This window comes from Diabrotica undecimpunctata, chromosome 1 (assembly GCF_040954645.1).
Source record: "Diabrotica undecimpunctata isolate CICGRU chromosome 1, icDiaUnde3, whole genome shotgun sequence".
NCBI lineage: Eukaryota > Metazoa > Arthropoda > Insecta > Coleoptera > Chrysomelidae > Diabrotica > Diabrotica undecimpunctata.
Window position 1 is genome coordinate 102,712,391 of NC_092803.1, and position 25,538 is coordinate 102,737,928.

Genomic DNA, 25,538 nt, shown 5'->3' on the forward strand with positions numbered 1-25,538 from the left:
TCTGTAAGTTGCCATTCCTGTAGCGACTTTTAGAGAAGTTTTTTGTGTAGCGTAAATAATGTAAACGTAGGGAGATAAGCAGCTTCCCTCGAATAATAGAGGAATAAACTTAGTTAGCACAACATTAATACTTTCGACAAAGATTACAATAAACAAGATTAATTGCCATATATCTCTAGAGGATTAACAACAAGGATTCAGATTAGGCAGGTCTTTCAAACACGCTCTTTTTGTCATAAGACAAACAGAAAAATAGATTATAACAAGCCTGCCTATATATGTTTCGTTGGTCTAGTAAAGGTATTTGTATAAACTAAATCTAATCAACACTACGAAAAATATGTAAAAAGAATCAAATTCAAGCCAAAATAAACGGAGAACTCACCAATCCAATAATCATCACCAACAGCTATTCTACCCATCGTCGGATGTAAGCCTTCCTTAAGTGTGTCCATTAATTTGTTAATTCTATTAGTTCTTTTGTTCATCCATTCATGACCAGCCATTCTCTTGATGTCAGTAGTCCATCTGGTTTGTGGTCTGCCTCTACTTTTCTTGTTCAGTAGATACCAGCTATAAATGGCACTGAGTCCGTTGCTCTTTAACATTATTATGAATGAGATAATAAAGAAACTGCGCAAATTAAGAGGATATAGAATAGTAGATAAGAAGATTCAAATCTCGTACTATTCAGATGACATGGCATTGGTTGCCAAAAATGAAGACGACCTACAACGACTCCTCACCATCCAGCCTCAAAAGTTCACTGATGAACAAAGGCCTCCTCCTCGTATTTCCAACCCTGTCTATCCTGCGCCACTCTCATCTAGTTTTTATTTTTTCTTACTCTTCTCACCAAGGTGACGTAAGTCACCGGAGCAAAAGTGACGTAAGTCACCTTGGTACTTCTCCTGACCTCTTCGTTTTATATTTTGTCTCGCAGAGTTATTCCCAACATGCATCGCTCCATTCTTCTGTGTAACTCTGAGTTTGGTAGTCGAAGCTTTTGTTCAAATAAGTGTTTCTGCTCCGTATGTAAACACTAGGAGGAGGAATTGATCAAATAGTTTTCTCTTCAGGCATGTGGGCAGCTCACTTTTAAAAGTTTCTCTTAGTTTTCCATATGCTGACCACCCAAGACCGATTCTTCTCTTCAGTCTGATTATCCCTGCCAACAACGACTCCTACATCAATTTAACCTCACAGCGAAATCGTTTGATATGGCAATATCAGCCGCTAAAACAACATCAAAGATACATGTAAGATATAAACTCGAGTAAATGGATCAATTATCCAGAAAACTAGAAGCTTAAATGCTTAGACAAAAACCATCAGGCTATGATGACGTTAAAGCAGAAGTAAGAGAACAAATAATGAGAGCAAAAAAAATAGCTGACAATCTAAAAAAAAACAATATAGCGTAATAAAAACATTGGCATTAAGGCTACTCGAGAATATAGAAAGCCGGTATAAGAATGACATATACTGCAGAAACTAAACTAGAAACAACAAAAACTTGGAAATACAATATAAACCTTGATGCAGGTGGTGGAACTTTAAACAGGCGATTCACCTAGAATAAAGAAGGAAGAAGAGACATCTTTATTTTGATTTGTATGTAACTTAAGTAAACATAAACATTAATTATATATAAAAACAGCAGATCCAGATATTGTCTGACAGTCAAGCGGCACTGAAGGCACTGGCGTGTCATTAAGTGACGTCTAGGTTGGTGTGAGACTGCATGAAAGAACTGAATGAACTGGGAGACCTGAACAAGGTTGAGCTTGTCTGGGTATCGGTACATCGGGGCATCGTAGGCAACGAAAACGCAGATTAACTTACAAAAAGATGATCGAACGAGTCAAACAAACCGGCTGTAACTCTTGGAATACCAAAGGCGCTGTAGTTCGTAGGGCTGTAGAGGACTGAATCAGAAAGAGTCATGAGCGATCTTGGGAGAGAATCTTCAAACAAACATCTTCATTGAAAACCAGTAACAGAAACTGAGACTAGTAACAGTAATGTTGACAAGGTATGCACCAGTAAGAGAATTCCTAAATAAAATAAGCATTTACAATGGTGACCTTAACTTAAGACTCTATGGTAAGGAACTAGAAACTTTAAAACAACAAACCAAAAGGAGACGCTGGTATATTTAGGACACACCAAACAAAAGACCCGTATAGACTTCTTCAGGGTACAAAAATTCTAGACTGGGTGTAGGAAGTGTGTAGGTGTTTAGTTAAATCCCTTAGGACTATTTTTTTTTTTCACTACTCTGAGAGATCTCATTTGATAGAAAAATACAGAAATTGTCCTTTAAGCTATTTCTATGTTAAAATATTCTGTGTCACAACCCGACCATTTGTTGGAGTTGAAGAAGAAGATGCTTTAACTCCAAATGGTCGGGTTCTGACACACGTACCATAACTAAATTTTTAATGTGTTTTTTGTGTAGTCCTGTATCCGGACTTTTTTGTGTTTTTTGAATGGAATGTTTTAACATAAAAATGCTTAACGTAAAATTTCTCTATGTTTCTACCAAAAATAGATCTCTCCTAGTAGTAATACTTTTAAATGCTTGACCATAGCTCTGAATATCGCCTTGTACGCCGAAAGCGCTCAGCTAGGAAATAAATGTTTACACACTACAAAAATACTTTAATTTAATAATAAAATTATAGTATAAAGATCGTATAGTGTAATTTTCTATTCTTAAGATTGTTACTGATCAACTATTTTATACAACACATAATTTTCTCCTCTTGTTGAAACAACTGTGATTTTTTAATAAATAATTTTTATCACGTATTGATATAATTTATCAACTATTAAAAAAATGGAATATAGTGAAAGCTACTACATGGTTCAACCAATTTCCTATCCAAAACACAGTTGATATGCAGAAAACATTAAGATCATAATTATTGTAAGGTTTTTGCTACTTGTATAATATTATTAATGTTATTTCTTGATGTACATAACAAAGGTTATATTTCATTTTACATAAACAAACTTGTTTGCTTTAAAGACACTTCATGTTAATTTTTATTAAAAGAAAACATGTATAGTGCATTAACATCGTTGAATTATGCATGAGTATGATTATAGGAAGATAATCTTATAATCTAAATTAATCATTTTATATTTAAATGCCTGTATTAGTTGTGGGTTGTAAGAATTCAAACCTAATCATAATTTAATAATTACCATATGAAAACAGTACAAGCACTTCTGATATCTGACACAGCAAAGAAAGAAATTGTGATGATAGAAATGTTTATTAGTTACTAAGAAATGGAAAAGAAGAATTAAAAGAAAACAAACTGAAAATCAACACAGAAAAGAATAGTCAAACAATATTACTGGTTCAATTAGGAAAAATCTAGTTCACCATTTTATTTGTCATTTTTATGTATAACGAAGTGAGGCAAAAACAACGAGAAATCGTTTCTACTGAGAAGTCATTGTCCGTTTGAAACCTGGCACGGCTCCTTCAGTGTATATTCTCTAGGCTCCATAAATCTTGTCCACAATTAAAGCACCACCAAAAGATTAATTCAAAGATCTAACATACCAAAACAGAAACATCTATCACTTTAAATAAAGCAATCTGATGCGCTTTTTGAACTTCAAAATTATTTATTTTAGCTTAACCAAACAATTTCGTGTTTATAAGTCCTGCAGTCTTTTTAAGATATTTTTTCACAAGGCAGGTACTTTCTGTAGGGCCGGCGTAGCGCAAGCGGTAGGATGTTTGCCTCGCAAGCAGGTGGTCCGGGGTTCGAATCCCACCGCCGGCACGAACATCTAGACATTTTAAAAATGTCTATAGGCCCCAGGTCGACTCAGCCTGAATAAAAATGAGTACCTTGGGTAAAACCAGGGGTAATAATAGACGGTTGAAGCGTAGCACTGGCCATGTTACCTTCCTTGTATACCGTAGGCCCTAGATATAGCAGACTACCCTGCTATACTCCCAAAGCCGCGACAGCGGTATAAAACGGGAGACTATTATATTATAGGTACTTTCTGTGCGTCATTAATGATAAATTAAGATATTTTAAAACTAGAGACATTTAGTTATGTAATAGCAATTAAGCTTTCCAAAAAATTTGTTTTACTAGTTCTGAAGAATACTAGAAAATGAGAAGCGAAAGCTATAAAAAGGTTAACGACCTAAAAGATTTTAATCTAAAGCTTTTAGTGGCGAATAAATAAACTTCTCATAAAATCTCAGTACTAACTACATTTTATTTATTTTGTTGTTTTCCACGCCTCAAGCAATCTGTCTAAGGTCTGTTTCTATTGAATGTATTCTAGTGTGAATTACTTTTAAAAGCAATTTCAAGAGACGACTCATTAAGGCTATGGTGCGATGTTCTTTGCACTCATTTGCATTGGCTTTTTTGGGAAGCAGTATAAATGTCACCTAAACTTTTTAATACGGTGCTAGAACATGCTTTTAAGAATTTGGATTGGATGACAAAGGGAATAAAAGTAGATGGAGAATATCTAAACAACTTACGTTTCGCCGATGATATACTTATAATAGCTGAAGATCTAGGTATGGCAAGAGAGATGGTACAGGAACTCGTTGTGGCTACAGAAAGTGTAGGTTTAAATATAAATATCTCGAAAACAAAAATCATGACCAATTTGGTACCCAACCAGAACATCAGTATTGGTTAAAAAGAAATAGAACTCGTAGATAGATATAAATACCTGGGACATGAAATTATGATTGGCAGGGATAACCAGACTCATGAACTGAAGAGAAGAATCGGCCTTGGGTGGGCAGCATTTGGAAAACTGAGAGAATCTTTTAAAAGTAAGCTGCCCACATGCCTAAAGAGATCAGTGCGTCCTCCCAGTCTTGACGTACGGAGCAGAAACACTTACCTTAACAAAAGCAGCAGCTACCAAACTGAGAGTCACGCAGAGAAGAATGGAGCGGTCCATGTTAGGAATAACTCTGCGAGACAGAATAACCAACGAAGACATCAGGAGAAGAACCGGAGTGACTGACATCATCGAGAAGATAGCCAGACTAAAATGGAGATGGGCAGGACACATAGCCAGAATGACAGATGGGCGATGGACAAAGAGGTTATTGGAATGGAGGCCAAGGGAAGACAAGAGAAGCGTCGGTTGACCACCTACAAGTTGGACTGACGATTTAAGAAGACTCAATAAAAACTGGATGAGAGCGGCGCAAGATAGACGGGGTTGGAAACATGAGGAAGAGGCCTATGTTCAGCAGTGGACTCTTGAGGCTGGATGATGATGATAATTGTCAATTGATTTAACATCTATATTTCGGTTAAAATATATTATCATTATTCTCAAATCCCTATACAGGTCGTCATATATTCAGAGCAGCAATATCTTCCAAAAGATTTGAGAAATTATTTACATACATAAGGTTTTGATATTTCCACAATAGTCGAACGGTCTTATGAGGGCAGAGCAGCAGCAATATCTTTTTTATTCAACCGTTTTATCGATAATCGCAAAAATGGCCTTTAATTACTATGTTAGACGGTTGCTTGAAACTTTTATCTCTACAACGGTTATATCTACACGTAGCGATGGAAAAAAATACCCCACGAAAAAAAGAAATTTCAGAAACCAACACTGGCAGTTTTTCGGTTAATTAAACCCATCGAAAAAAATAATAAACACATAATTGCTGATTATTGGTCAATATCAATTATCCACAATCGCTTTATCAGTTATGCAAAAAAGGTTTATCCTATACAGGGACATTGAAAAACAAAAAGCGGGAAATACCTCCGGAATTTTTACCATCACCTAAAATATCAGTTGCATCTATCAGGCATGTCTTCAAGCAACCGATCCCGAAAACTGCCTTCCTGAGTATCTACCAATATTGCATATGCTTTTTACATAATTACAAAGACATTACAGCAAAATTCAGATGTCCGTTTATTGAAGAAATGTAAATGGAACTAGAGTCTAGTGATAAGCGCCTGGAAGTGAAGAAAACTTATTTTTTCCCATTTCAGAAGAAGATAAAGACATATTGTAATAATTGTGTCGCCGACCAAGAAGACCTCTGAAAACCAATAGTTTATTGTCCAGAATATCAATATTTGGTAGCTAATACTTTTGTTTGGTTTTATTTCACAACAAATTGTAATAAACCGTACAAACATTGACCCTATGTTTTGATTGTAAAAATTACAGTAATATTCTAAAAATTCTAAAGCAGTATCACAGATCGACTTTCGCGAATAACGTAAAATTAAGAACCTGTGTCTTAGAAATTTTGAAAAAACAATTTTGGTATAATTTCATTATTCTCATAGATAGCAAAAGTTAAATCAAAATCTAATTCTTACACTTAAACTTGCGTAAGATGAAATGACATATGATCTCTGCAAGTTTAAATTACTTAGGATATAGAGGTATTTAAAAAAAAAGGAAGATAGTTTCATGTGTTAATTTGTAAAAGTTTGACACTAATTAATGCTATACAATTTATTTATCAAAAGAATATTAGAGAAGATTTCTGGAAATAAAATATTATAGAACGATAACATCGAGAAAAGCTGGAAAAACTCAAAAATAACATAATTAACGCAGCAACAGAATCACTTGGAGAGAGGAACGTAACAAACAATACCATTTTAAAAAAGAAAACCTTATGGTTTAGAGAGGAAGTGAAGGCAAAATGTGAAGAAAAGAAGAAAGCCTTTTTACAATACAGAACACAACAAACACAACAGGCATAAAACCACAATAAACGAATCAAAAATTAAACAAATAGTTTAGTTAGACAAATAAAAAGGGAATACTGGCAGAGCTTCTCTAAACAGATGGAACATGACCTACAAAACATAGAAAGAAATATTAAGAATGGTCAGAGGACAAAAAAAAAGAAAGAAACGAACTAATAAAAACGAAACTAAACGATTTCAGAAGGAAACATGTGCAAAGTACTTTCGATTCCTATTTACTAAAGGTGACGATAATGAACTATTAACACCAGAGTTGATGGCAAACGAAGACATAAATATTCAGGAGAAGTAAAGGAAGCACTAAGGAAATTAAAAAAGAGAAAATCACAAGGAGAGGATAGAACACCAAACGAACTCCTAAAGAACGGAGGACAAGATCTGACCAAACAACTACTAAAATTAATCTAAAAAATAATAGAACAAAACAGAATTCCTCAAGAATGAAGATCACGCATTCCAATACCTCTCCTAAAAAGGGAGACAAATCAAACCTGGAAAATTACAGAGGAAGAACAACAAGTTTTTAGGTCGGAAAGATCATGCACCGACGCTATATTTATAATGAGGCAAGTGCAAGAGAGATCATTAGAATACAGCAAACCGGCATATATATGTTTCATGGACCTTAAAAAGGCATTTGAGTAGGTCAAATTAAATGACGTTATTCACTTATTATATGCAAGAAAGATACCTTTAGCAATAATCAGAACGATAGAAAATATCTACCTACCAAAACAACACAATAAAAGTAAAAGTAGAAGAACTAACTGACCCTACTGAAGCTGCCGTTGAAATAAAACCGGGAGATTCCCTGAGTTCTCTATTGTTCAACCTGATTATGGATGAAATAATAAAAAATCTAAGAACCAAAAAAGAATACCAAATGGGAGAAAAATAACTTAAAATAATTTACAACAGCTGCACCAATTTAATATAACCGCCAGAAAATTTAACATGTCAATTTCCCCAAAAAAAGACAAAATGCATGGTTATAACAGCAAATTTACTAAGATGAAAACTGGAGCTAGAAGGTCAGATAATAGAACAAGTGATATAGTTTAAATATCTAGGCATCACATTATCTATCTAAGGAAAGCTCGAAACAGAAGTGGAAGATCAAGTGAATAGGCAGAAACACAATCTGACACAAAAATGTAAAAAAATGTTAGAAATAGCAGAGATGAAAGCACTTTCAACACTTTCAGAAAATTGATGGTAAAACACTATGGGACAGAGCTAGAAGTACAGATATACGACGTAGATGCAAGGTTGAGAACATCAAGGACTGGGTAAGAAATAGAAGAGTAGAATGAAACGATTATATAATCCGAATGACAACAAATAGAGTAGTAAAGACAGCAAGAGACGGTTCCCCAATAGAAAGACGATCAGTAGAAAGACCACGAAAACGATGGAACAGCAACTTACTGTAGGCACATTGACAAACATGAAAAACAGACAGAGTCGTGTCTACATAAAAAGAAGAAGAAACAGAAGAATTTATTAATGCATATTTTTGTTGAAAAAAAATTTTTTATTAGTAATTTAACTTTGGTTACTGCACGAATAAAATACTTTTTTGAATCTGTTCAGCTAATTTGAGATAAATAATATTCATCGGCGGTGATTACCAAGTCAATTAATCATGTGTGGCATATACAAAGAGCCTTTTACAATTTTATAGGTGCTTCCAAAGGTGCTTCTTATTCTAAGAAGCACCTTTGGGAATTTTATTTTGTTCATCACCGTATCCTTACCATATACATATTTACCATTAAATTTAAATTAACAAATCGATATACTACTGAACTAATATGCAGTAATTTACTGTAGAAAATAAATGTCATGTTCATAAAGAACCTGAAAAACAAATATCGTCAGACACGCGTTCAAATAGATAAGAAAATACAAAAGAATTTTTTACTTAAGTAATTGCTTTTTAATTATAAATTAGTATTTACAAAATTAGAAACTACGCGTACAAAAGTAAAATGACGTAGAAAATAAAACTGTACTTCTTCATTATTGATTATACTAAAAAAAATTTAAAGAATATTAATAATTATTTAAGATTATTATTTAACGTTGTATTATATGTGAATTACTTCTGCCCCCTTAGAATTATCTTGGAACAAACAAATGAAAGGAATACAGATATTAATGTGAGTTTTATCGACATTAAAAAGGACTTCGACCGTGTAAGTAGGGCACTGATGTCTAAAAAACTTATATTCTATGGGGTACACTGATTATCATACACATTAATAAACTCTTCTACGAAGAATATAAAACCACACTGGAAAACTCAGGTAAAATAACAGAAGAAATAGCCATAGAAAAAGGAGTCAAACAGTGTTGTGTACTATCTCCTACCCTATTCCTTATTATGATAGATTGGGAAAAGCAACTGACTATTAAAATAGCTAGAAGATCTTGAATTTGCGGATGACATCTGCCTACTAACTGAAAACCGAAGTCATATAACAAAAATGGAAAAGTTGACACGTTGTGCTTCCAATAAAGCCAAAGAAAATAAAACTATACTACTTACGGAGCAGAAACATGAAAACAGGACGAATCTACAACTAAAAAAATGCAAAATTTTGTAAAAAAATCTTTAAGAAAAATTCTGAAAATATACTGGCCATACAGAATAACTAATGCAAAACTATGGCAAAGAACAAAGAAAACTAACATAATCTACTACAGTCAAGTAAAGTAAAGTTGAGTAAAGATAAAAGCAACATAACCAGAAAAGCACTTAAATATCAACCAGAAGGAAAAAGAAAGAGAGGAAAACCAGACAACACCTGAAAAATAATTCTAAAAATTCTAACAAGAGAACATGAAAAAATTGAACTAAGATGGGAGAAAATTAAAGACAGAGCAAGAAATAGGATATAATGGAAGGAACTATTATACAGTTTATCCAGAGAATAAACAAGAAAGAAGATGCGCTGACCCGGCCACTCAACAATCTTATACTTCTGGCCAAGAAACGCATCCCAAAGAGGGATGAAACTGGAGAGAGATAGAGATATGTGAAATACAATTAATAATAGTATCATCTTTAAAGAATGTTTTTAAAAGATATACTAACTAAAAAAAATAAACTTTGCTCTATCGTACTACCTTTCAATGCTATTTATCATAACAGAAACAAATACTGCAAATAAAAATAAGTTAAGGTACGTTCTCAAAATATCAGGAAAATCCAGGAATGATAATAGAAATACAAAATACACATACACATACACAAAAATTGTAAAACCAGTCAAAAACAAAAAAAAAATATTAAATAACTTGCTAGAGATAATAACGAAAAGGATCACGAATTAGTGAGTATTGGTAATGTACAGCGATTGAGGTAGAACCGATAGATACTTAAACAAATGTGATAACAAATACTCTTAAGCTTACGTTATAATATATATGTAAGAAAGAAAATTAGGATCTTCTCAGCTTGGCTCCTAAAATATTGTGTAATTTCTGTAACGAATACAACTAAATGAGATATTATAATCATTTCCAATGGACACTTTGTAGCGGCGAGTACCTAGACTATAAAATGTATTACTTTTTCGTTTATTTTTGAAAACGATTTAAAATACTAATCTCAAAAATAAATTATCGTAAAAAAGAAATAAACTATCAACATAACATTTAAATAAACGATTACGATAAAAGATATATAAAACATGGGTTTAAAATAGATAAGAACATACGACAATACTTTCGGTTAAATTACTTTTTTATCGGTACTTTGTTCTTAATTTCTATTGTTATTATTGATTTATAGCTTTTACAGTAGAAAGGTTTTACGGTCATTTCAAATTTATCAGTAAATGATTTTAATGTTAGGATAAACGATGCACGCAGTAATAAAGGCAAATAATGTGCATGCAATGATAGATGTATAATTTATTGTGAAAATATTACATTAGCATGTATATCATGCTTTTATGTACCTGGATGTTTACATCCAGGTACATAAAAGTATGGTATACATTATTATTTATCAGCATCACTAAAAACTGTGTCTATAATTTGTATATATTTGACTGTAAATCAAATAAAGAGTTGATAGAAAGCATCTTCAGCATCCAATCCAATGGTACGGTAAGTTTTAAAGTAAAACATGTCTAATTTTAGAATTGTCCTTGAAGGGTATTAGCTACATTTCCAGAGCCTATACCTTCAAATGGTACAAATTTAAAAATTGTATTCACTCGATGTATCGCGGTGACTTTGCAAATGCAATAAAGCTGACTTTACATGATACCAAGGCAATTACTCAATACACACACATATTATTAAGTTTAGTAGGTAATGCTGTTAATGCGACAAACAAAAAATTTCAAAAATCCCAACCTGCATAGACAATCAAAACCGCTTTTCCACGAGATCTTAGTTGACACCTCTCTTAATTTTAAAAATCTTAACTATTATACCTCCATATAAATATAATAATCCCAGTTCATATCGGGATTCACCAGTCTAGTTGGTTAATATCAGAAGATAGAACGATCTTTAGCCTTCAGTCATCAATCTTCTAATCTCGACATTAACACAAGTATCTTGTTAATGTCCACATATTTTTATTTCTTAATCAAGTGGGATTTGTGCAGGAAATATTGTTATTAATAAGTGAAAATTTAAGGATATAATAAATATGTCCAATGAATAAGACTGGTTTTACGAGAATCTTAATAAACTTATTTCCACATGGATAAAAACAATGCTTATTTATCTCGTGAAAAATGATTTCATTTGTGATCAAGTGAAAGAAACAAAACGACAAGCTAAGAAAACAGCGTTATCATATCGACTTTTGGCCAAATACGATGTAGTGAACGTGGGAAATGATTTCAAGGTTATTGTTCTTTTGCAAGAAGGCAAGGAAAAATTTTTAGATTACCCTAAAAAAGAGAAATTATTTGATATTCTGTATGAAGCACATTCAAGTATTGGCCATGAAGGAGGAACAAGAATGTTAAATTTTTTAAATGATAAATACAAAAATATAACACAAGAAGTGACATTGATACGATCGACATGCAATCCGAAGCTAATGGACTATTCAGTTTCATCTTTGTATATCAGGATCACCTTACAAAATTCGTGCAATTAAGATGTTTAACTCCAAAGAAGGCAGATGAAGTAGCTACACATGTGATAGAATTTTTTTACATTTTTGGAGAACTTTCACTACATCAATCGGATAATGGCCGTGAGTTCTCACGAACATAGTAATAAATAAACTGGAAAATGTGTGGCCGGATTTAAAAATTGTTCATGGGTAGCCTCGGCATAGTCAGTCGCAAGGAGGCGTCGAAAGGGCTAATTGTGACATTCAGGATATGCTAATGACGTGGATGCAAACAATTAAAACATCTAAAGGCTCTCAATAAATTTATTCCATTAATGAAAAACAAAACCTTTCATGAAGGAATAAAACAGTCTCCATACAAGCAATGTTTGGGTCGAAAATAAAGTTGGTCTGTCGGATTCTCCCTTTTCAAAAGACTGTATTAATAAAATGGATACAGAAGATCTTCAACATTTATTAGATCAAGTAAATAGTGCATATGGTAGCAATAATAAAAGTTGTTAGAACAAGTTCATCGGAGTTTTATAACAGTGATAAGAGAAATACAGGTATATTTTAAAGCTGTAGGTAGTAAATAATTGTTATTTATTATTCGTTTTATTATTAATTGCAGGTACAAACATACCAAATGAAAACAACAAATTTAGCTTTTCTGTAAACATTATTCCTCCAATTATCACAGAAGTCGCTAAAACATATGAAGTACCAAACGAAACCAATAATTCCAAGTCATCTGTACATATTATTCCCCCATTAACGACAGAAATCGATGAAACATATAAAGTACCAAACAAGAACAACAATTTCTGTTATTCTGTGAGTCTTCTTCTTCCAGTTAACCCAGAAGTTGAAGAAACGTTTAAAGACTCAAATGTATTTAACGAACCATTAACTGAGAATCGTATACCAAATAACAGCCTAATTTTTTGTGGTGTATGTGAGTCTGAATGTTCGAACGGTTGCGTATGTATCTCGTGCAACATGTTTGTTCATACAGATTGTTGTGCTGAAATTAACGAAAATTATAAAAATTATTTAAGGTGCCTAATATTCTGCGGAAAGAAATCTATTATCGAAAATATATTTCAGCCAAAAAATTGTTTGCTTGAGAATGCAAAAAAAATGAAACCAAATTCCAATAAGGTATTATCGACTGCAAAAATTGGTAATACCGTTAGATTACCAGTCCCCAATATTAATAAATAACGAGCTGATCCAAGAAATATGCTAGGCGTTGTTGTGATAGTTGAAGATAGCATGTATTACAAAATCGGGAAAAAAATGGGTACATTATCACAGTCATTTGCAGGAAATCAGTTCAGTGTATGTCCAGCTCCCCTCATTGCTTCCGAAAAAATTTTAATTGTTGAAAAATCTCCTCGGGAGATTTCAGCGACTTCATCTCTATCTGGTGGTCAAGGGTCTCGTTCAAAACGAAATTTGGTTAAAAAGTACCACTGTAAGGCAGCTAATATTTTATGCAACTCTGAATTTAACGAAAGTTTATCATGTTTGAATAAAAAGTTATTATTTTTTATACAATTGACAATGTTGTGTTATTTTCTAATATACTATTCAACATTAACAACACCTTTGAGCATATTGGGTTTAATTTGGTTGTTGAATTTTGCCAAATGTTATTGCAATGAACTTTAATCAGATGTTTCATGTCACTATAAGGATATTTTGTAATTTTTGTAGTATCTTCTAAGTTGATACGACTTGTAGTTGCTAGTTGATCTGCTTTTTCATTTCCCCAGATTCCAGTGTGCGATGGTACCCAAATGAAAGCTGTGTCCTTTCCCATGGAATGAAGTATTTCTAATTTATTTTTTATTGCTTGTATAATAAAATTTGTTGTATAGATTTGCTTTGATTTCAATAACGCATTAAGTGGATCTGTAATGATGACGCACTTCATTGTGTTACTCGTTTTGAAAAAGTTAAGGATTTTAATATAGCTGTGGTCTCGCCTGTGAGTATACTACAATTTTAAGTGTATGCTGTAGGAGTTTCCTTAATCAGAATAGTAAGCAGCAGCATGCCCTTCTGGGTTTTAGAGGCGTCGGTAAAGATTTGTAAGTAGTTGGGATAGCGGGGTATGATTTCTGAAAAAAGATGTTTAATTATCGAGAAGTTTGTATATGATTTGGGATACTTTCTTAGTGTTAGGTCAATGGTCAATAGGCGGGTTGTACATGGAGAAGAGATTGCATTTGTATACAGAAATAGACTAAGTTGATCCATGTTAAAATTTGTGACTTTTATTCTTTCTATTGAAGGAATATAGTTTGTTGTCTTTTTAAAAGAGAGGATGCCAGGGTGGAAAATTTGAGAGAAAAGAGGATGTTGTTTTTGAATTGAAATTTTGGCAATGTAGTTTAGGGATAATTGTTGTCGCCTTAAGTTTAGAGGTAGCTCTTTAGCTAGAACTTGTAAACTACTAGTGGGACTAGTTCTAAATGCAGTAAGTGCCAATCTCAAAGCTGTAGATTGAATACTGTTAAGCTTTTTTGCTTTTGGTAGTTTTGCTTGAGCGTTATAACAAATGCAACCGTAATCTAGTTTACTCCTAACAAGTGATTTATATAAGTTTATTAATATTTTAGTATCTGCGCCCAAAACTTTATTAGACAGAATTTTGAGTATATTTAACCTAGAGACAGGAATGTTGTAGATTGTTGATATGCAAGTTAAGGTTAAGGTTGTGATAAAAGTTAAACCTAAAAAATTAAGTTCTTCTTATTGTTTTAATGATAAGTTAATAAAGTTAGGTAAGTTGAATACCGAGATCTGTTTTTATTAAAAACTATGTGATGTATTTTTCTGTAGCGAAGTTAAACCCAGTTTTTAACGTCCAATTTTCAATTCGAGTTAAAAAAATTTGTAAAATATTAATTGTCGATTCTATATTGTTTGATTTAGTATAAAAGACGATGTCACCTGCATAAATACTGGCTTTAATAGGCGCTCTAATTTCATGAATAACACTATTGATAGCAAGTAAGAATAATGTTGGACTTATTATGGAACATTGAGGGATTCCATTATCTAATGTTCTTATTGAGCTTTTAAGGCGATTTATCCTAATTTCTATTGATCGATTATTTAAAAAAATTGTTTACACCTGCTAGTATGTTACCTTGAATCCTGTTATCGCTTAGATTTTTCAAAATGCAGTGTCTCCAAGTTCTCTCAAAAGCTTGGCTTATATAAAAAAAATTGCAATCAGTTTTTAGTTGTTTGCAAAAGCTTCATTAATTAAGGTTTGTAAAGTAACATGGTTATCTGACGTCGATCTACCTCATGGAAAGCCACTTTGATAAGGGAAAAGCAGATTATTATTTTCCAAGTGCCATACTAGACGAAGGTTTAAAATGAGAGCCAAGATTTTACACATACTACAGGTAAGCGAGATGGGGCGGTAAGAAGTGGGCTTATCTTTAGATTTATTTGGCTTGATGATGGGAATTATTACTGCCTGGGACCAAAGATCAGGAAATTTATGTTTTAGAAAACAAATATATAAATATATGTAGACGGTTGCGTTTGAATTTAATTCGAGTCTCTTGCCATTCCCTTACACGTGATTCTGGGACTACCCGTCATCAGAGAAGAAACTTGTAAGAAGACTAAAACTAAATCCAAACACACCGGCAGATATGGCAATTATAAGATATAATTACCACAGTATACTTTTAGCGACCTCTAACGCGGGAAGATGAAGTGAATGTCGATAGCGATAAGTAAACTGTATACCCAAACTTTTTTGCTTGAATGTTTATATATATATATATATATATATATATATATATATATATATATATTTATATGTATAATATATATATATATATATATATATATATATATATATATATAATATATATATATAATATATATATATATACATATAATATATATATATATATATATATATATATATATATATATATATATATATATATACCGCTATATTAGGCGTCACGCCATCCGAGACGCAAGCCCTTATCTCTTGCCGTACTGCTCCACCGTAGGCCGATTAGACACCACCATTCTAGTCTAGCCGCAGATTCATTTTAAAACTTTAAACTGCTGCGTTTTATTTTTCTGTATCTAGCCGGGGTTCGAACGCACAACCACTAGAGCACTTCAACAATGAAGTGAAATGGGAGTCGACTGTCCCGCTTAGCCATCTGACCGACGATAAATTATAAATCTATATATTTTGCTTATTGCCTTCTTGATGTTAGTTCCTCAGCTTGGTCTAGGTCTTTCACGTTTCCTCCTCTTGACTGCTTTTGGAAGTCGCAACTCATTTATTTGGACTACATGTCTATATACCATATTAATTGTTGTTGTTCAACATCTTTCACGATTGTCTTTTCGGTTCCAATAATTTCTTTGTTTATTCGTTTTTAATTTTTTTTTGTTGTGATATTGAACATGATCTCCGCCATGCTTCCACTTTCTTATTCAATCTAGCTGAAACTACTTTCTTGTGCTATGGTTAAGTTAAATATTATGTTTTTATGGGATTAAGCCACAATTACTGGTTGTGATTATGATGAAAATCACATTTTTGATTAACTTATATTTGATGTTTCGATTTCCACTCCGGAAATCGTTCTCAAAAAGGTTTTTGTACAAATTACGTAAAAATGTTTATACCCAAAGATTTTGTTATTGGTTATGTCATTTTAAAGTTAACATGCTTGACCTAGATCTTGTAGGCCAACAGCCCATAGTGACTACAACACATTTTGAGGGCGGTATTTTTACCCTATGAATATATAAATTCTAACTGTTTTTGTGAGTTACATATTATATGTTTTGTAAACAAAATTATGTGTGTAAAGCAAATTGAGCAAAAAAAAAGATTTATTTAGGTGTGTATTATGTGTTGCATATGTGCTCTGTACACGATGTGTTTGACCTCCTATTACGCGGCTATTGTTATCGTATAACAATAACCTTTCTTTTAGTATTGGCAACCAAGGCCGGCTACATTCTGCTGATGGGTTTGCAAAAATTTTTTTCTTTAATTAGAATGAGGGTTGTTTCTTTGATTTTTCTCTTTTTTATTTCTGTTTCTTTCATGATTATGTTATATTATATTCGAAGTCTGTTCTTGATGTATGTTTCATGCTCTGCGAATGCAAGCCTGTAAATGCAACAATTTCTACGTGGGAAAAACAGCAAGACCGCTTAATGTCAGGATAAACGAGTTTCATGTCAGTGAAACATATATCAAGAACAGAGACTTTGAGAAATCCCAGATATGCAAATATTCCTGAGACAACGATCACAGACCACAATGGAAAGATGCATTAATAATCATGAACGAAATGGACATCAAAAAGAGAAAAATCGATAACGACGAAGAAAAATGTATAGGAAACCCATCCGCAGATGTAGCCGGCTTTGATTGCCAATACCAAAAGAAGTCAACAACAAGAATATACCAACAAAAGTCGAGTAATAGCAGGTCAAACACATCGTCTACAATCTAACACACAACAGATATGCAATACACAATAAACATACAAGTAAATCAATTTTTTTGCTCAATTTACGTTATACAACTACAACAAATATAATTTTTTACATAAACATATAACATGAAACACACCAAACCAGTCAGAATTTGATATTCCTAGACTAAAAACACCACCCTCAAAATGTGTTGTAGCCATTATGGGCTGTTGGCCTACAAGATCTAGGTCAAGCATGACAACTTTGAAATGACAGAACCAATAACAAAATCTTTGGTCATACACATTTTTACATAATTTGTACAGAAAATATGTTTTGAGAACGAAACGTCAAATATTAGTTAATTAAAAATGTGATTTTCATCACAATCACAACCAATAATTGTGCCTTAAACTCATAAAAACATAAAATTTAATTATTTAATTTACTTGAGATTTTTTTCCTTGGTTTATTATTTCTTTAATTTCCTGCTTTTCAGTTCCATCTTTACTAATGTTTGCTCTAAGATAAATATAGTTTTGACATCTTATTATAGACCATATAATGTCTATTCGCTCCGTGCGTGACCATGGTAAGGGTACCTTGAAACAATGCCAGCGTGCGTAGCGGCGAAATATGACAAAATTGGACCTTTTGGATCTTTTTACGCGTAAATTTTATCAAAAATGGGTGCAAATACATGTTGCCTATTTAATTGTGCTAATAATAGCAAAAATAGTAAGTGTAGCTTTTATAGGTTTCCAAAGATTACATATAAATTAGACAAAAGAAAAAGATGGATTCGTCCTATTAATATGAAAAAGTAAATATCACATAATTTCATTTTTATACAATTGAAATAGGAAAAATTTAAATAATTTACCTTAAATGATATTTCATAAGGCTTCAAGCTAACTGCAGCCTGCCAGATGACTTTAGCTTTTATATCATAATTTTTAATGCAAAAACTTAATTTGCCAGTACTAGATTTTTCCCTTTCTTTTCCGTTTGGGGTTGAAAAAATAAAGTTAATGAATTTTTAGAAACCCAGTTTTTAATACTAAATTTATTTTGTACATAAACTGAAAAAATATAATTGAAAAACTAAATATTAATACTTGTCAATTTCGTATCTACTTAACATATGGTTAACCTCAAATTGGGAGGTCCAAAATTGCCAGATGAAGGCGGTAGATGTCGCGTCAGTCACGCACGGACGGAATACTGTTTGCGTTTTCGTCTAAAAGTATGTCTGTTCTCTCTTCATAGATACTGAAATATCTTGTTTTATTAAAATTTATTTTTAGTCCTGCTTTTTGGCATTTCTCTCTTAGTTGTTGGAATAACAGAATAGGGGGTTTTATCCTATTACAAAACAATTAAAAAGAGATCCCGATAAATTTACTAAAAGAGATAGGTTTGGAAGAAGGTTTTATGGACGAGTTAACGATAGTTTTAAATATTTATGTTCCGTTTTAAGGCTAAAAGCAACAAGCAAAAAATAATTTACCGTTATGGATTGAATATTGCATAAGATATTGCTTAAATTTTAAAAACCACCTCCCATTTTTTTATTATTTTGATTTGACGCGAAACGGGCACTTTATAAGAATTAAGATGATATAAATTATAAAGATACGTCATTAAAACAGGTGATTCCCATAAAGAGCTAAATTTACAATCTGAGAGGAAATTTTTTATACTTTTTATTACTGTTTGTTTAACGAAAACATAATGTTTACCGTTTTTAAAATTTCTGGGTCAGTGGTCAGATAAATTCCATTATACCGATTTCTTGTAAAACAGCGTAAAGATTCACTGGTCCATTTGCATGTGATGTAAAATGTCATTATAATTATCAATATCTACTGTACTTATTAAGTTATACAACTAACGTAGGGACATTTAATATAAAAGAAATATATTAAACTTATAAAAAAAATTTACTTAAATCCACTATTAATTAACTTTATCTACAAAGTACAATTAAATTGTTCTTTGTTCTATTGAAAGTTATAGATGGTTATATTATGATGATTATTTGTTGATTCAAATATCGGATAAGAGTCAAAAATTGCATCAGTGATCGACAATATCCAGTAATAGATAGATAGAGTAAGAAGAATGTTTAGCTAACAAATAAATAAGGAATAATATTCATATTTGTACGTGTTACATTCTTTCTTTAAAAAACCCAAACGAACAGATACAGTAAGATCTATTACTGACTACTTACTGAGGGATAGGGAGAGAAATTAATAAACCTAATATTATATTATTATTTATCTATGTGAATAAACGAAAGACAATCAACATCAATAACAGTTTTGAAGAGTAAATTCGTATGGTTTACATCACCAGGAAATCAATGAAAATATTGACATTATTGTTGTAAAGATATAACGAGATACAGCAATATGCAGAAATAAGAAGGACCCAGTATTGCACTTCTTTATAATTACATTATACATTATCTAGCGGTAATGTATAATGTTGTCTTTTTTTCTTTCTAACTTTTAAGGGTTCATTAATTTAAATATTTAGTTATGGGTGTTGATTACGTTGAATTTTTACTTGTTTCAATAACTATTTATATCCTTTAGTCTATTTTGTATGGCTTTTTAGCGATTCAACTTTTAGTGGTGTATCATAAACCTTGATAAATTAACACCTACTACAACATCAACTTAAATATTTTAGGTAATTACCATTTATTGAAATTAGCCTAACATTGGAAATTATAAATTTACCTACTTTACATGTTTGTTGTCGCCAAAATACGAGTAAGGCTTGTTCTAGATATATGGTAATTTAAAGAATTAAAGATTTACATAAACGAAACAATATTCCAATATTAAATTTGAAAAATGCAAACTCACGTAACTCAACGTATGATAACATAGACCAGAGAAATTAGCAAATAAAAAGCCTTTTTCGTGACACTCTTTGATACAGGTATCTAACAACTGCTTTTAATAAATTTGGTGGTAACAATATGTAATAAACAAAACATGCAAAAGATAAACGTCGTTTTTTATTTATAAACAATATATAAACAATGTAAGATCCCTATTTCATTTTAAATAATAAAGATGAAGACCGGAAAATTATATGGAAAAGTGACACAACTGTACTGAAATAGCGACGAATATTCTTTAGATTAAGTGTTTGTAATGTCTTTTTGTTAATGCCTTGTTTAGTTATTGCATAAAAAGCTTGAAAAGTAGTTTTTTTTTTCTTGAAAATTATTGTTGTTATTAATTTTCTAAAAATGCACAAAAAGCTTTAATTTCGCGTATAATAGGGACAATACCACATGTATTCAGCTATAAAAATTTCAAGAAGTTTCACTTAACAATAATTACAAAATTTAAATTGTTTATCCTAGAAAGCTTTTATCTACAACTTTATTATGCGTAAGCTATTAGGTCTACATAAATTCTGAAAGCACCAAATTGAAGAGAAAGGCTTGTTTTATCAAATTAAATCACGTAATGATTAAAAAATTATGTTAAATCTTTAAAGATGTTTACAAAAGTACTGTAATTTACAGCTTATAAACATTTAAAATAACTCATGAAACAAACAAATCGTAAAACAAACAAAATGAACTAGTATGCAAAAATTAAGAATCTAAAAAAAGTCAGGAAATAGTATTAGTGTAATAATGCCAGCATTCTCTATGTATTTTATAGTAACATGTTAATTAAATATGAAATTAATAAAGTTAAATCAAAATATTACTTAATTATTCTTATGGTTTGAACTCATGGAACAATTATTGATAAAACATGTCACAAAAAATAATAAATTTAATGCTCAAGTCTTATTATTCTAACAGTTTAAATAGTCTTTCTCTTTTATAAAAATGTTCATTTAACAACTAAGTAAAATATATTAATTTTAAAACAACTTTCTTAAATAGTGTTCGATTATGTCGTATACAAAAAAGAGACTCACATTACAGTTGTTAAAAAATCTCAAACGATCAGTGATATCTAACATAAGTAAAAAATATATACGCAAGAAATAAACGTTATGCTGGGATCTTGGAATTTCCATCGGTATTGCGGGATTTTGGAATTTCCATCATTAAAGAGACAATAAATAGCATATTTACACAAATAAAAATCAGTAATTTCTATTCGACCGAACACCTAAATTGGACATCAATTTTAGCTAATTATTATGTGTAGATTTAGTAACTATCTACCACAGCAAATGGTGAAACACAAACTTCAAAACACTTGTCTCTGAATAGAAAAACTTATACGTATGTTAATAGTGAGGCAACCACTTGCATATAGAAGAATGCAGTAAAATATTGAAAAGGATTTATAAGAAATAAGGAACGGTTTCGGATACTTCGGAGAGAGAACTAAATCTAGGCGGTATTAAGATATCTAACTTGCTACACGACACTACACTACATTTCTAGCCTTTTCTAAAAAACAAATCACTAACTGACGTTGCCAACCTGATATTTGAACACGAATACAGCTTGTAAGAGTTGCAATAACTTAACTAAACGGAGTCTGACGTGATCGTCACATTACTGTGACACACAAGAAGAGACTCTTTTTAACTACTTTTCCAATATTTCCACTTTTCCATATTTTACTATGCATGCGAGACCTAGATGGTCAAAGAATCAAATAGACGCTTTTAAAATGTTGACGAATGACTTGATTCTAGATGAAATTAAATCCAATCAACGTCTTCCTAATAGATTTTACTCTGGGTTTTAAAGTATGTTGGTTATATTCATCGAAGCGATCACAGAATGGAGCGGTTATTGGTCCAAGGGAGCCCTCAGAGTTAGCGTCAACGCGATCTCCACAGCGATGAGCAGACATTACAAAAAAAAACAACAAACAGTATACTGTCCGAGCTGCTGAAACCAATTAATTTAGGTTATGGTTTCACTATGTAGAATAAGAGGTAACACAGGAAATTAACAAGTTGATAAAGTAAATGCTGAGGAACTAATAGCAGAAAGATCCTGATATAATTAGTTATGTTCGTGCATTAAGTAAATTTATTTCTTAAAAGCTGTATATCGGCAAAGTTTTTTAGTTTTTGTCTATGATTATGATTCCCATGTATAAATAAAGGTATAAAAGAGGAGCTAAATATGGGGACATCATACTAAAACCGTAATAGACAGCCTTTCTGGATAACATCATTTACTTAGGCAAAATCAGATCATAGGCTGTTTAATAAACAACCAATACGTAAATATAGTAAAAAAGTCAATGATAACAGCAGAGTCAATTTACATGAATATCTATTCGAATACAAACGTTATTAGTGATAATGTGTACGGCAAATAACTACGACTACACTGTCCTTTACTTTTAAATGTCTTTGTCATTACCAATACAAATACCCAAGTTTTTTATGATAATTTTATATCTTTAAACGAAATAAAATCCAAAAAAATGAAACAACTGGTTTAAGACTGGATTAAGTTTTCTATTAGTGTATGTGTACCTACTTTCCATTTTATATATTCGTATATAAAAAAATGTACTGTTAAAAGATATAATTACCGAATATGGCTTTAACTTTCTAAGTTCTCCATATATTCTTCATCTTATTCTAGTTGCAACTTGCCCTTTCTCCTGTTCCTTTATCCTTTTCTAATTATCTTTTTGGTTCCCTGAACCAAGCCTTCCTTTCTCTACGAATTCTACTTTATTCACAATAATTATAATTTTTCAAATTCAATATCTATTACAGCCGCTACATAAATTAAAAAAAAAACTAATATTTTGCTTAAAAATCAGTCTAAAAATAAAAAAATGTATAAAAAAATATTTTTAAAACTATTAAAATTTTATTAGCGGTTTTTGAACCTACCTAAACTATAAATTTAATTAAAACATGTTATTTATGGTAATGCATATTTATTAGAACTTTACATTTTTGTATATGGAAATACTGGAATACATAAAATTTTGTTTTTATAAGAAAAATTATAGTCTGATTTAAATACCTAACAAGTTTGTAAGTTATTTATTATTAAAAAAAACTTACTTTATGACCGTTTGTTTGACTCCTGAAGTCATATTGTAGCAAAACCACTACACTATAATAAAAGGGAAAAAATTCACACAAAACACTAAAATACCACTCTCCGCAAGGTTTTTAATCGTTCATACCGATTGAATAGATATTTATTTCGCCGAAAAGTAAATTTACGTGTTCTATACGTTCGTAACAACCACGAGGTTTGAATGAGGAAGGAAGAGTGCAGCACAGAATTTCGCTCCAATGTTGAAACGGTCAGAATCGCTAGTGGCACATCATCGGGCTATATAATACTTTGGGAGATCCCCTCCAAGAGCTAGAGTAACTCATTGGGGAGCAACGAGTGGCTGTTGTATTATGAAATAGTTTTCTTTAACCCTTTACTAGGGACATAAAATAACTTCTCCTTCAGACTAAAACGTTTCAACAAAAAAAGCTTAGGTAAAATGTTAATTATTTTCAAAATGCAGGGTATTGAAAATTAAAAACATATTGGCCATACTTTTTTTACTCGATATAATTTTCTTAAATTTGATATACATTTTTATGACTTAAGGTAATGGATAGCAACCCCATTTTTTCTTTCAAATGTTAGGCCACTAAATGCAGTTTTAAATTGTTCTATATTTTTTATGTAAATTATGTGTTTTTGAGAAATATATAAAGCAACAGGTTTTCGAGATATTCGCACTCGAAATTAGACAATGCTAATACAATTAATTATACAAATGCTAATTTTAATATCACTTACAAGTAAATAATTCAAATATATTTATTAAAGATCCCAGTAATAAGTAATATAATAAAAGTTCATATATAAACAAATATACGTAAATATGAATTAATTACTTTATTTCATAATATCTCAAATTTTAATATGTCCCCCAAACCACGTGTTTCATTTCAGATTTGGAAAATTGCTTGTGTCTTGATATTTTACAATAATCTTCTTCCATAGATGCAATGTTTGTATTGAGATATTGACAGTTATCATTTTTACAATTTTCCGAAATCTTTCTTAATTGACTATTACGCGAAATAATTCTTATACCGCAGGAAGATATTACGCAGCAATTAGAGCTTCTATCGGCCTATCCAGATTTTGCCTTAAAGTTTTCTTTTTATTATATGGCGAAGTAAATAGTATTTAGATCCTTTAATTATGTTTATCCCGAAGTTTTATGTATTCTTCTTCTACAAGAGCCCACGATATGTTTATCCAACACCAAAATTCGAATACTTTTAACTTGTTTAGCATTGAGGTTTTGAATGTCCATATCTCTCGAGCATACAATAGAATACATCACACATAAGATCTCAGGACCTTCTCACAAAAAATATGCGTTCATAGATTTTTGTTATATAGTTTTCATGTCATAAAGGCCTTCCGTGATTTTTTAATTCTGGTTATTATTTGTTCATCAGAGTCACCGGAGACGATAAAAGCAGCGACTTTATTCGCGGATTCCGTATTTGATCCCAGTCAGAAGGTATTCCGAGAGGAACAGACTCTGTGCCAAGTATAAAAGAAATACCTTTATAAAGCTCAACAAAGAAAGATAAAAAGACAGGCAAAAATGGCTGCTAGGACATAAACCACAGCCAGTCCGTGGGGTGATGAACAATGCGGGGGCACTGGAAAATTCCGAGGGTAAAAGGAGACCGGAAAATACCATTACCTCCCTGCAACAAGGAAATGCTAAAAAAACCAAAGAATTCTAATGAGCAGACTAGATCATATAGCAATGCCACAAAAGCATTCAAGATAGCGGTGCACACCCTAAGCAGCCTTGGGAGCTCTTCCGAAGTCCCAAGGTGAAGTCTATTCTAATGTGGAAATGCTGAGAAAAACCTGATGTAATCGGTGTAACACTGGTATGGTTTCTAGGTCACCGGGAATACATGGCAATAAAAGGCTGATGACCTTGCCATAAAAAGCATTAACTACAAAATAAACTCTTTGGTCTAAAACCAACCGTGCATGTGCCACAAAGCATCGTCCGCCTCAGCGACCGGAAAAAGCTTGGATCCGAAGGCAACATAACTCTCGCTAAGAAAATATACCCATTCCAACTCATGGGAAAATCTACAGTGGATGGACATATGCTAATAGGGTTAAAGAACTGTGGAAAGCAAGCAGGAATGAACTCCCATAA

The 25,538-nt window shown here is 31.8% G+C and overlaps 1 protein-coding gene across 1 annotated transcript in view; it reads right to left on the reverse strand.

Annotated features, from left to right (window-relative positions):
* Nep2 (M13 family metallopeptidase neprilysin 2) overlaps window positions 1-23,649 on the reverse strand; it is a 265,069-nt gene extending 241,420 nt beyond the window's left edge. The window contains exon 1 of the mRNA XM_072545632.1: window positions 23,389-23,649. Coding sequence (XP_072401733.1) covers window positions 23,389-23,420 — 32 coding nt within the window. The 5' untranslated portion in view covers window positions 23,421-23,649. The remainder of the gene's footprint in view (window positions 1-23,388) is intronic.
* Between the last annotated feature and the right edge of the window lie 1,889 nt (window positions 23,650-25,538).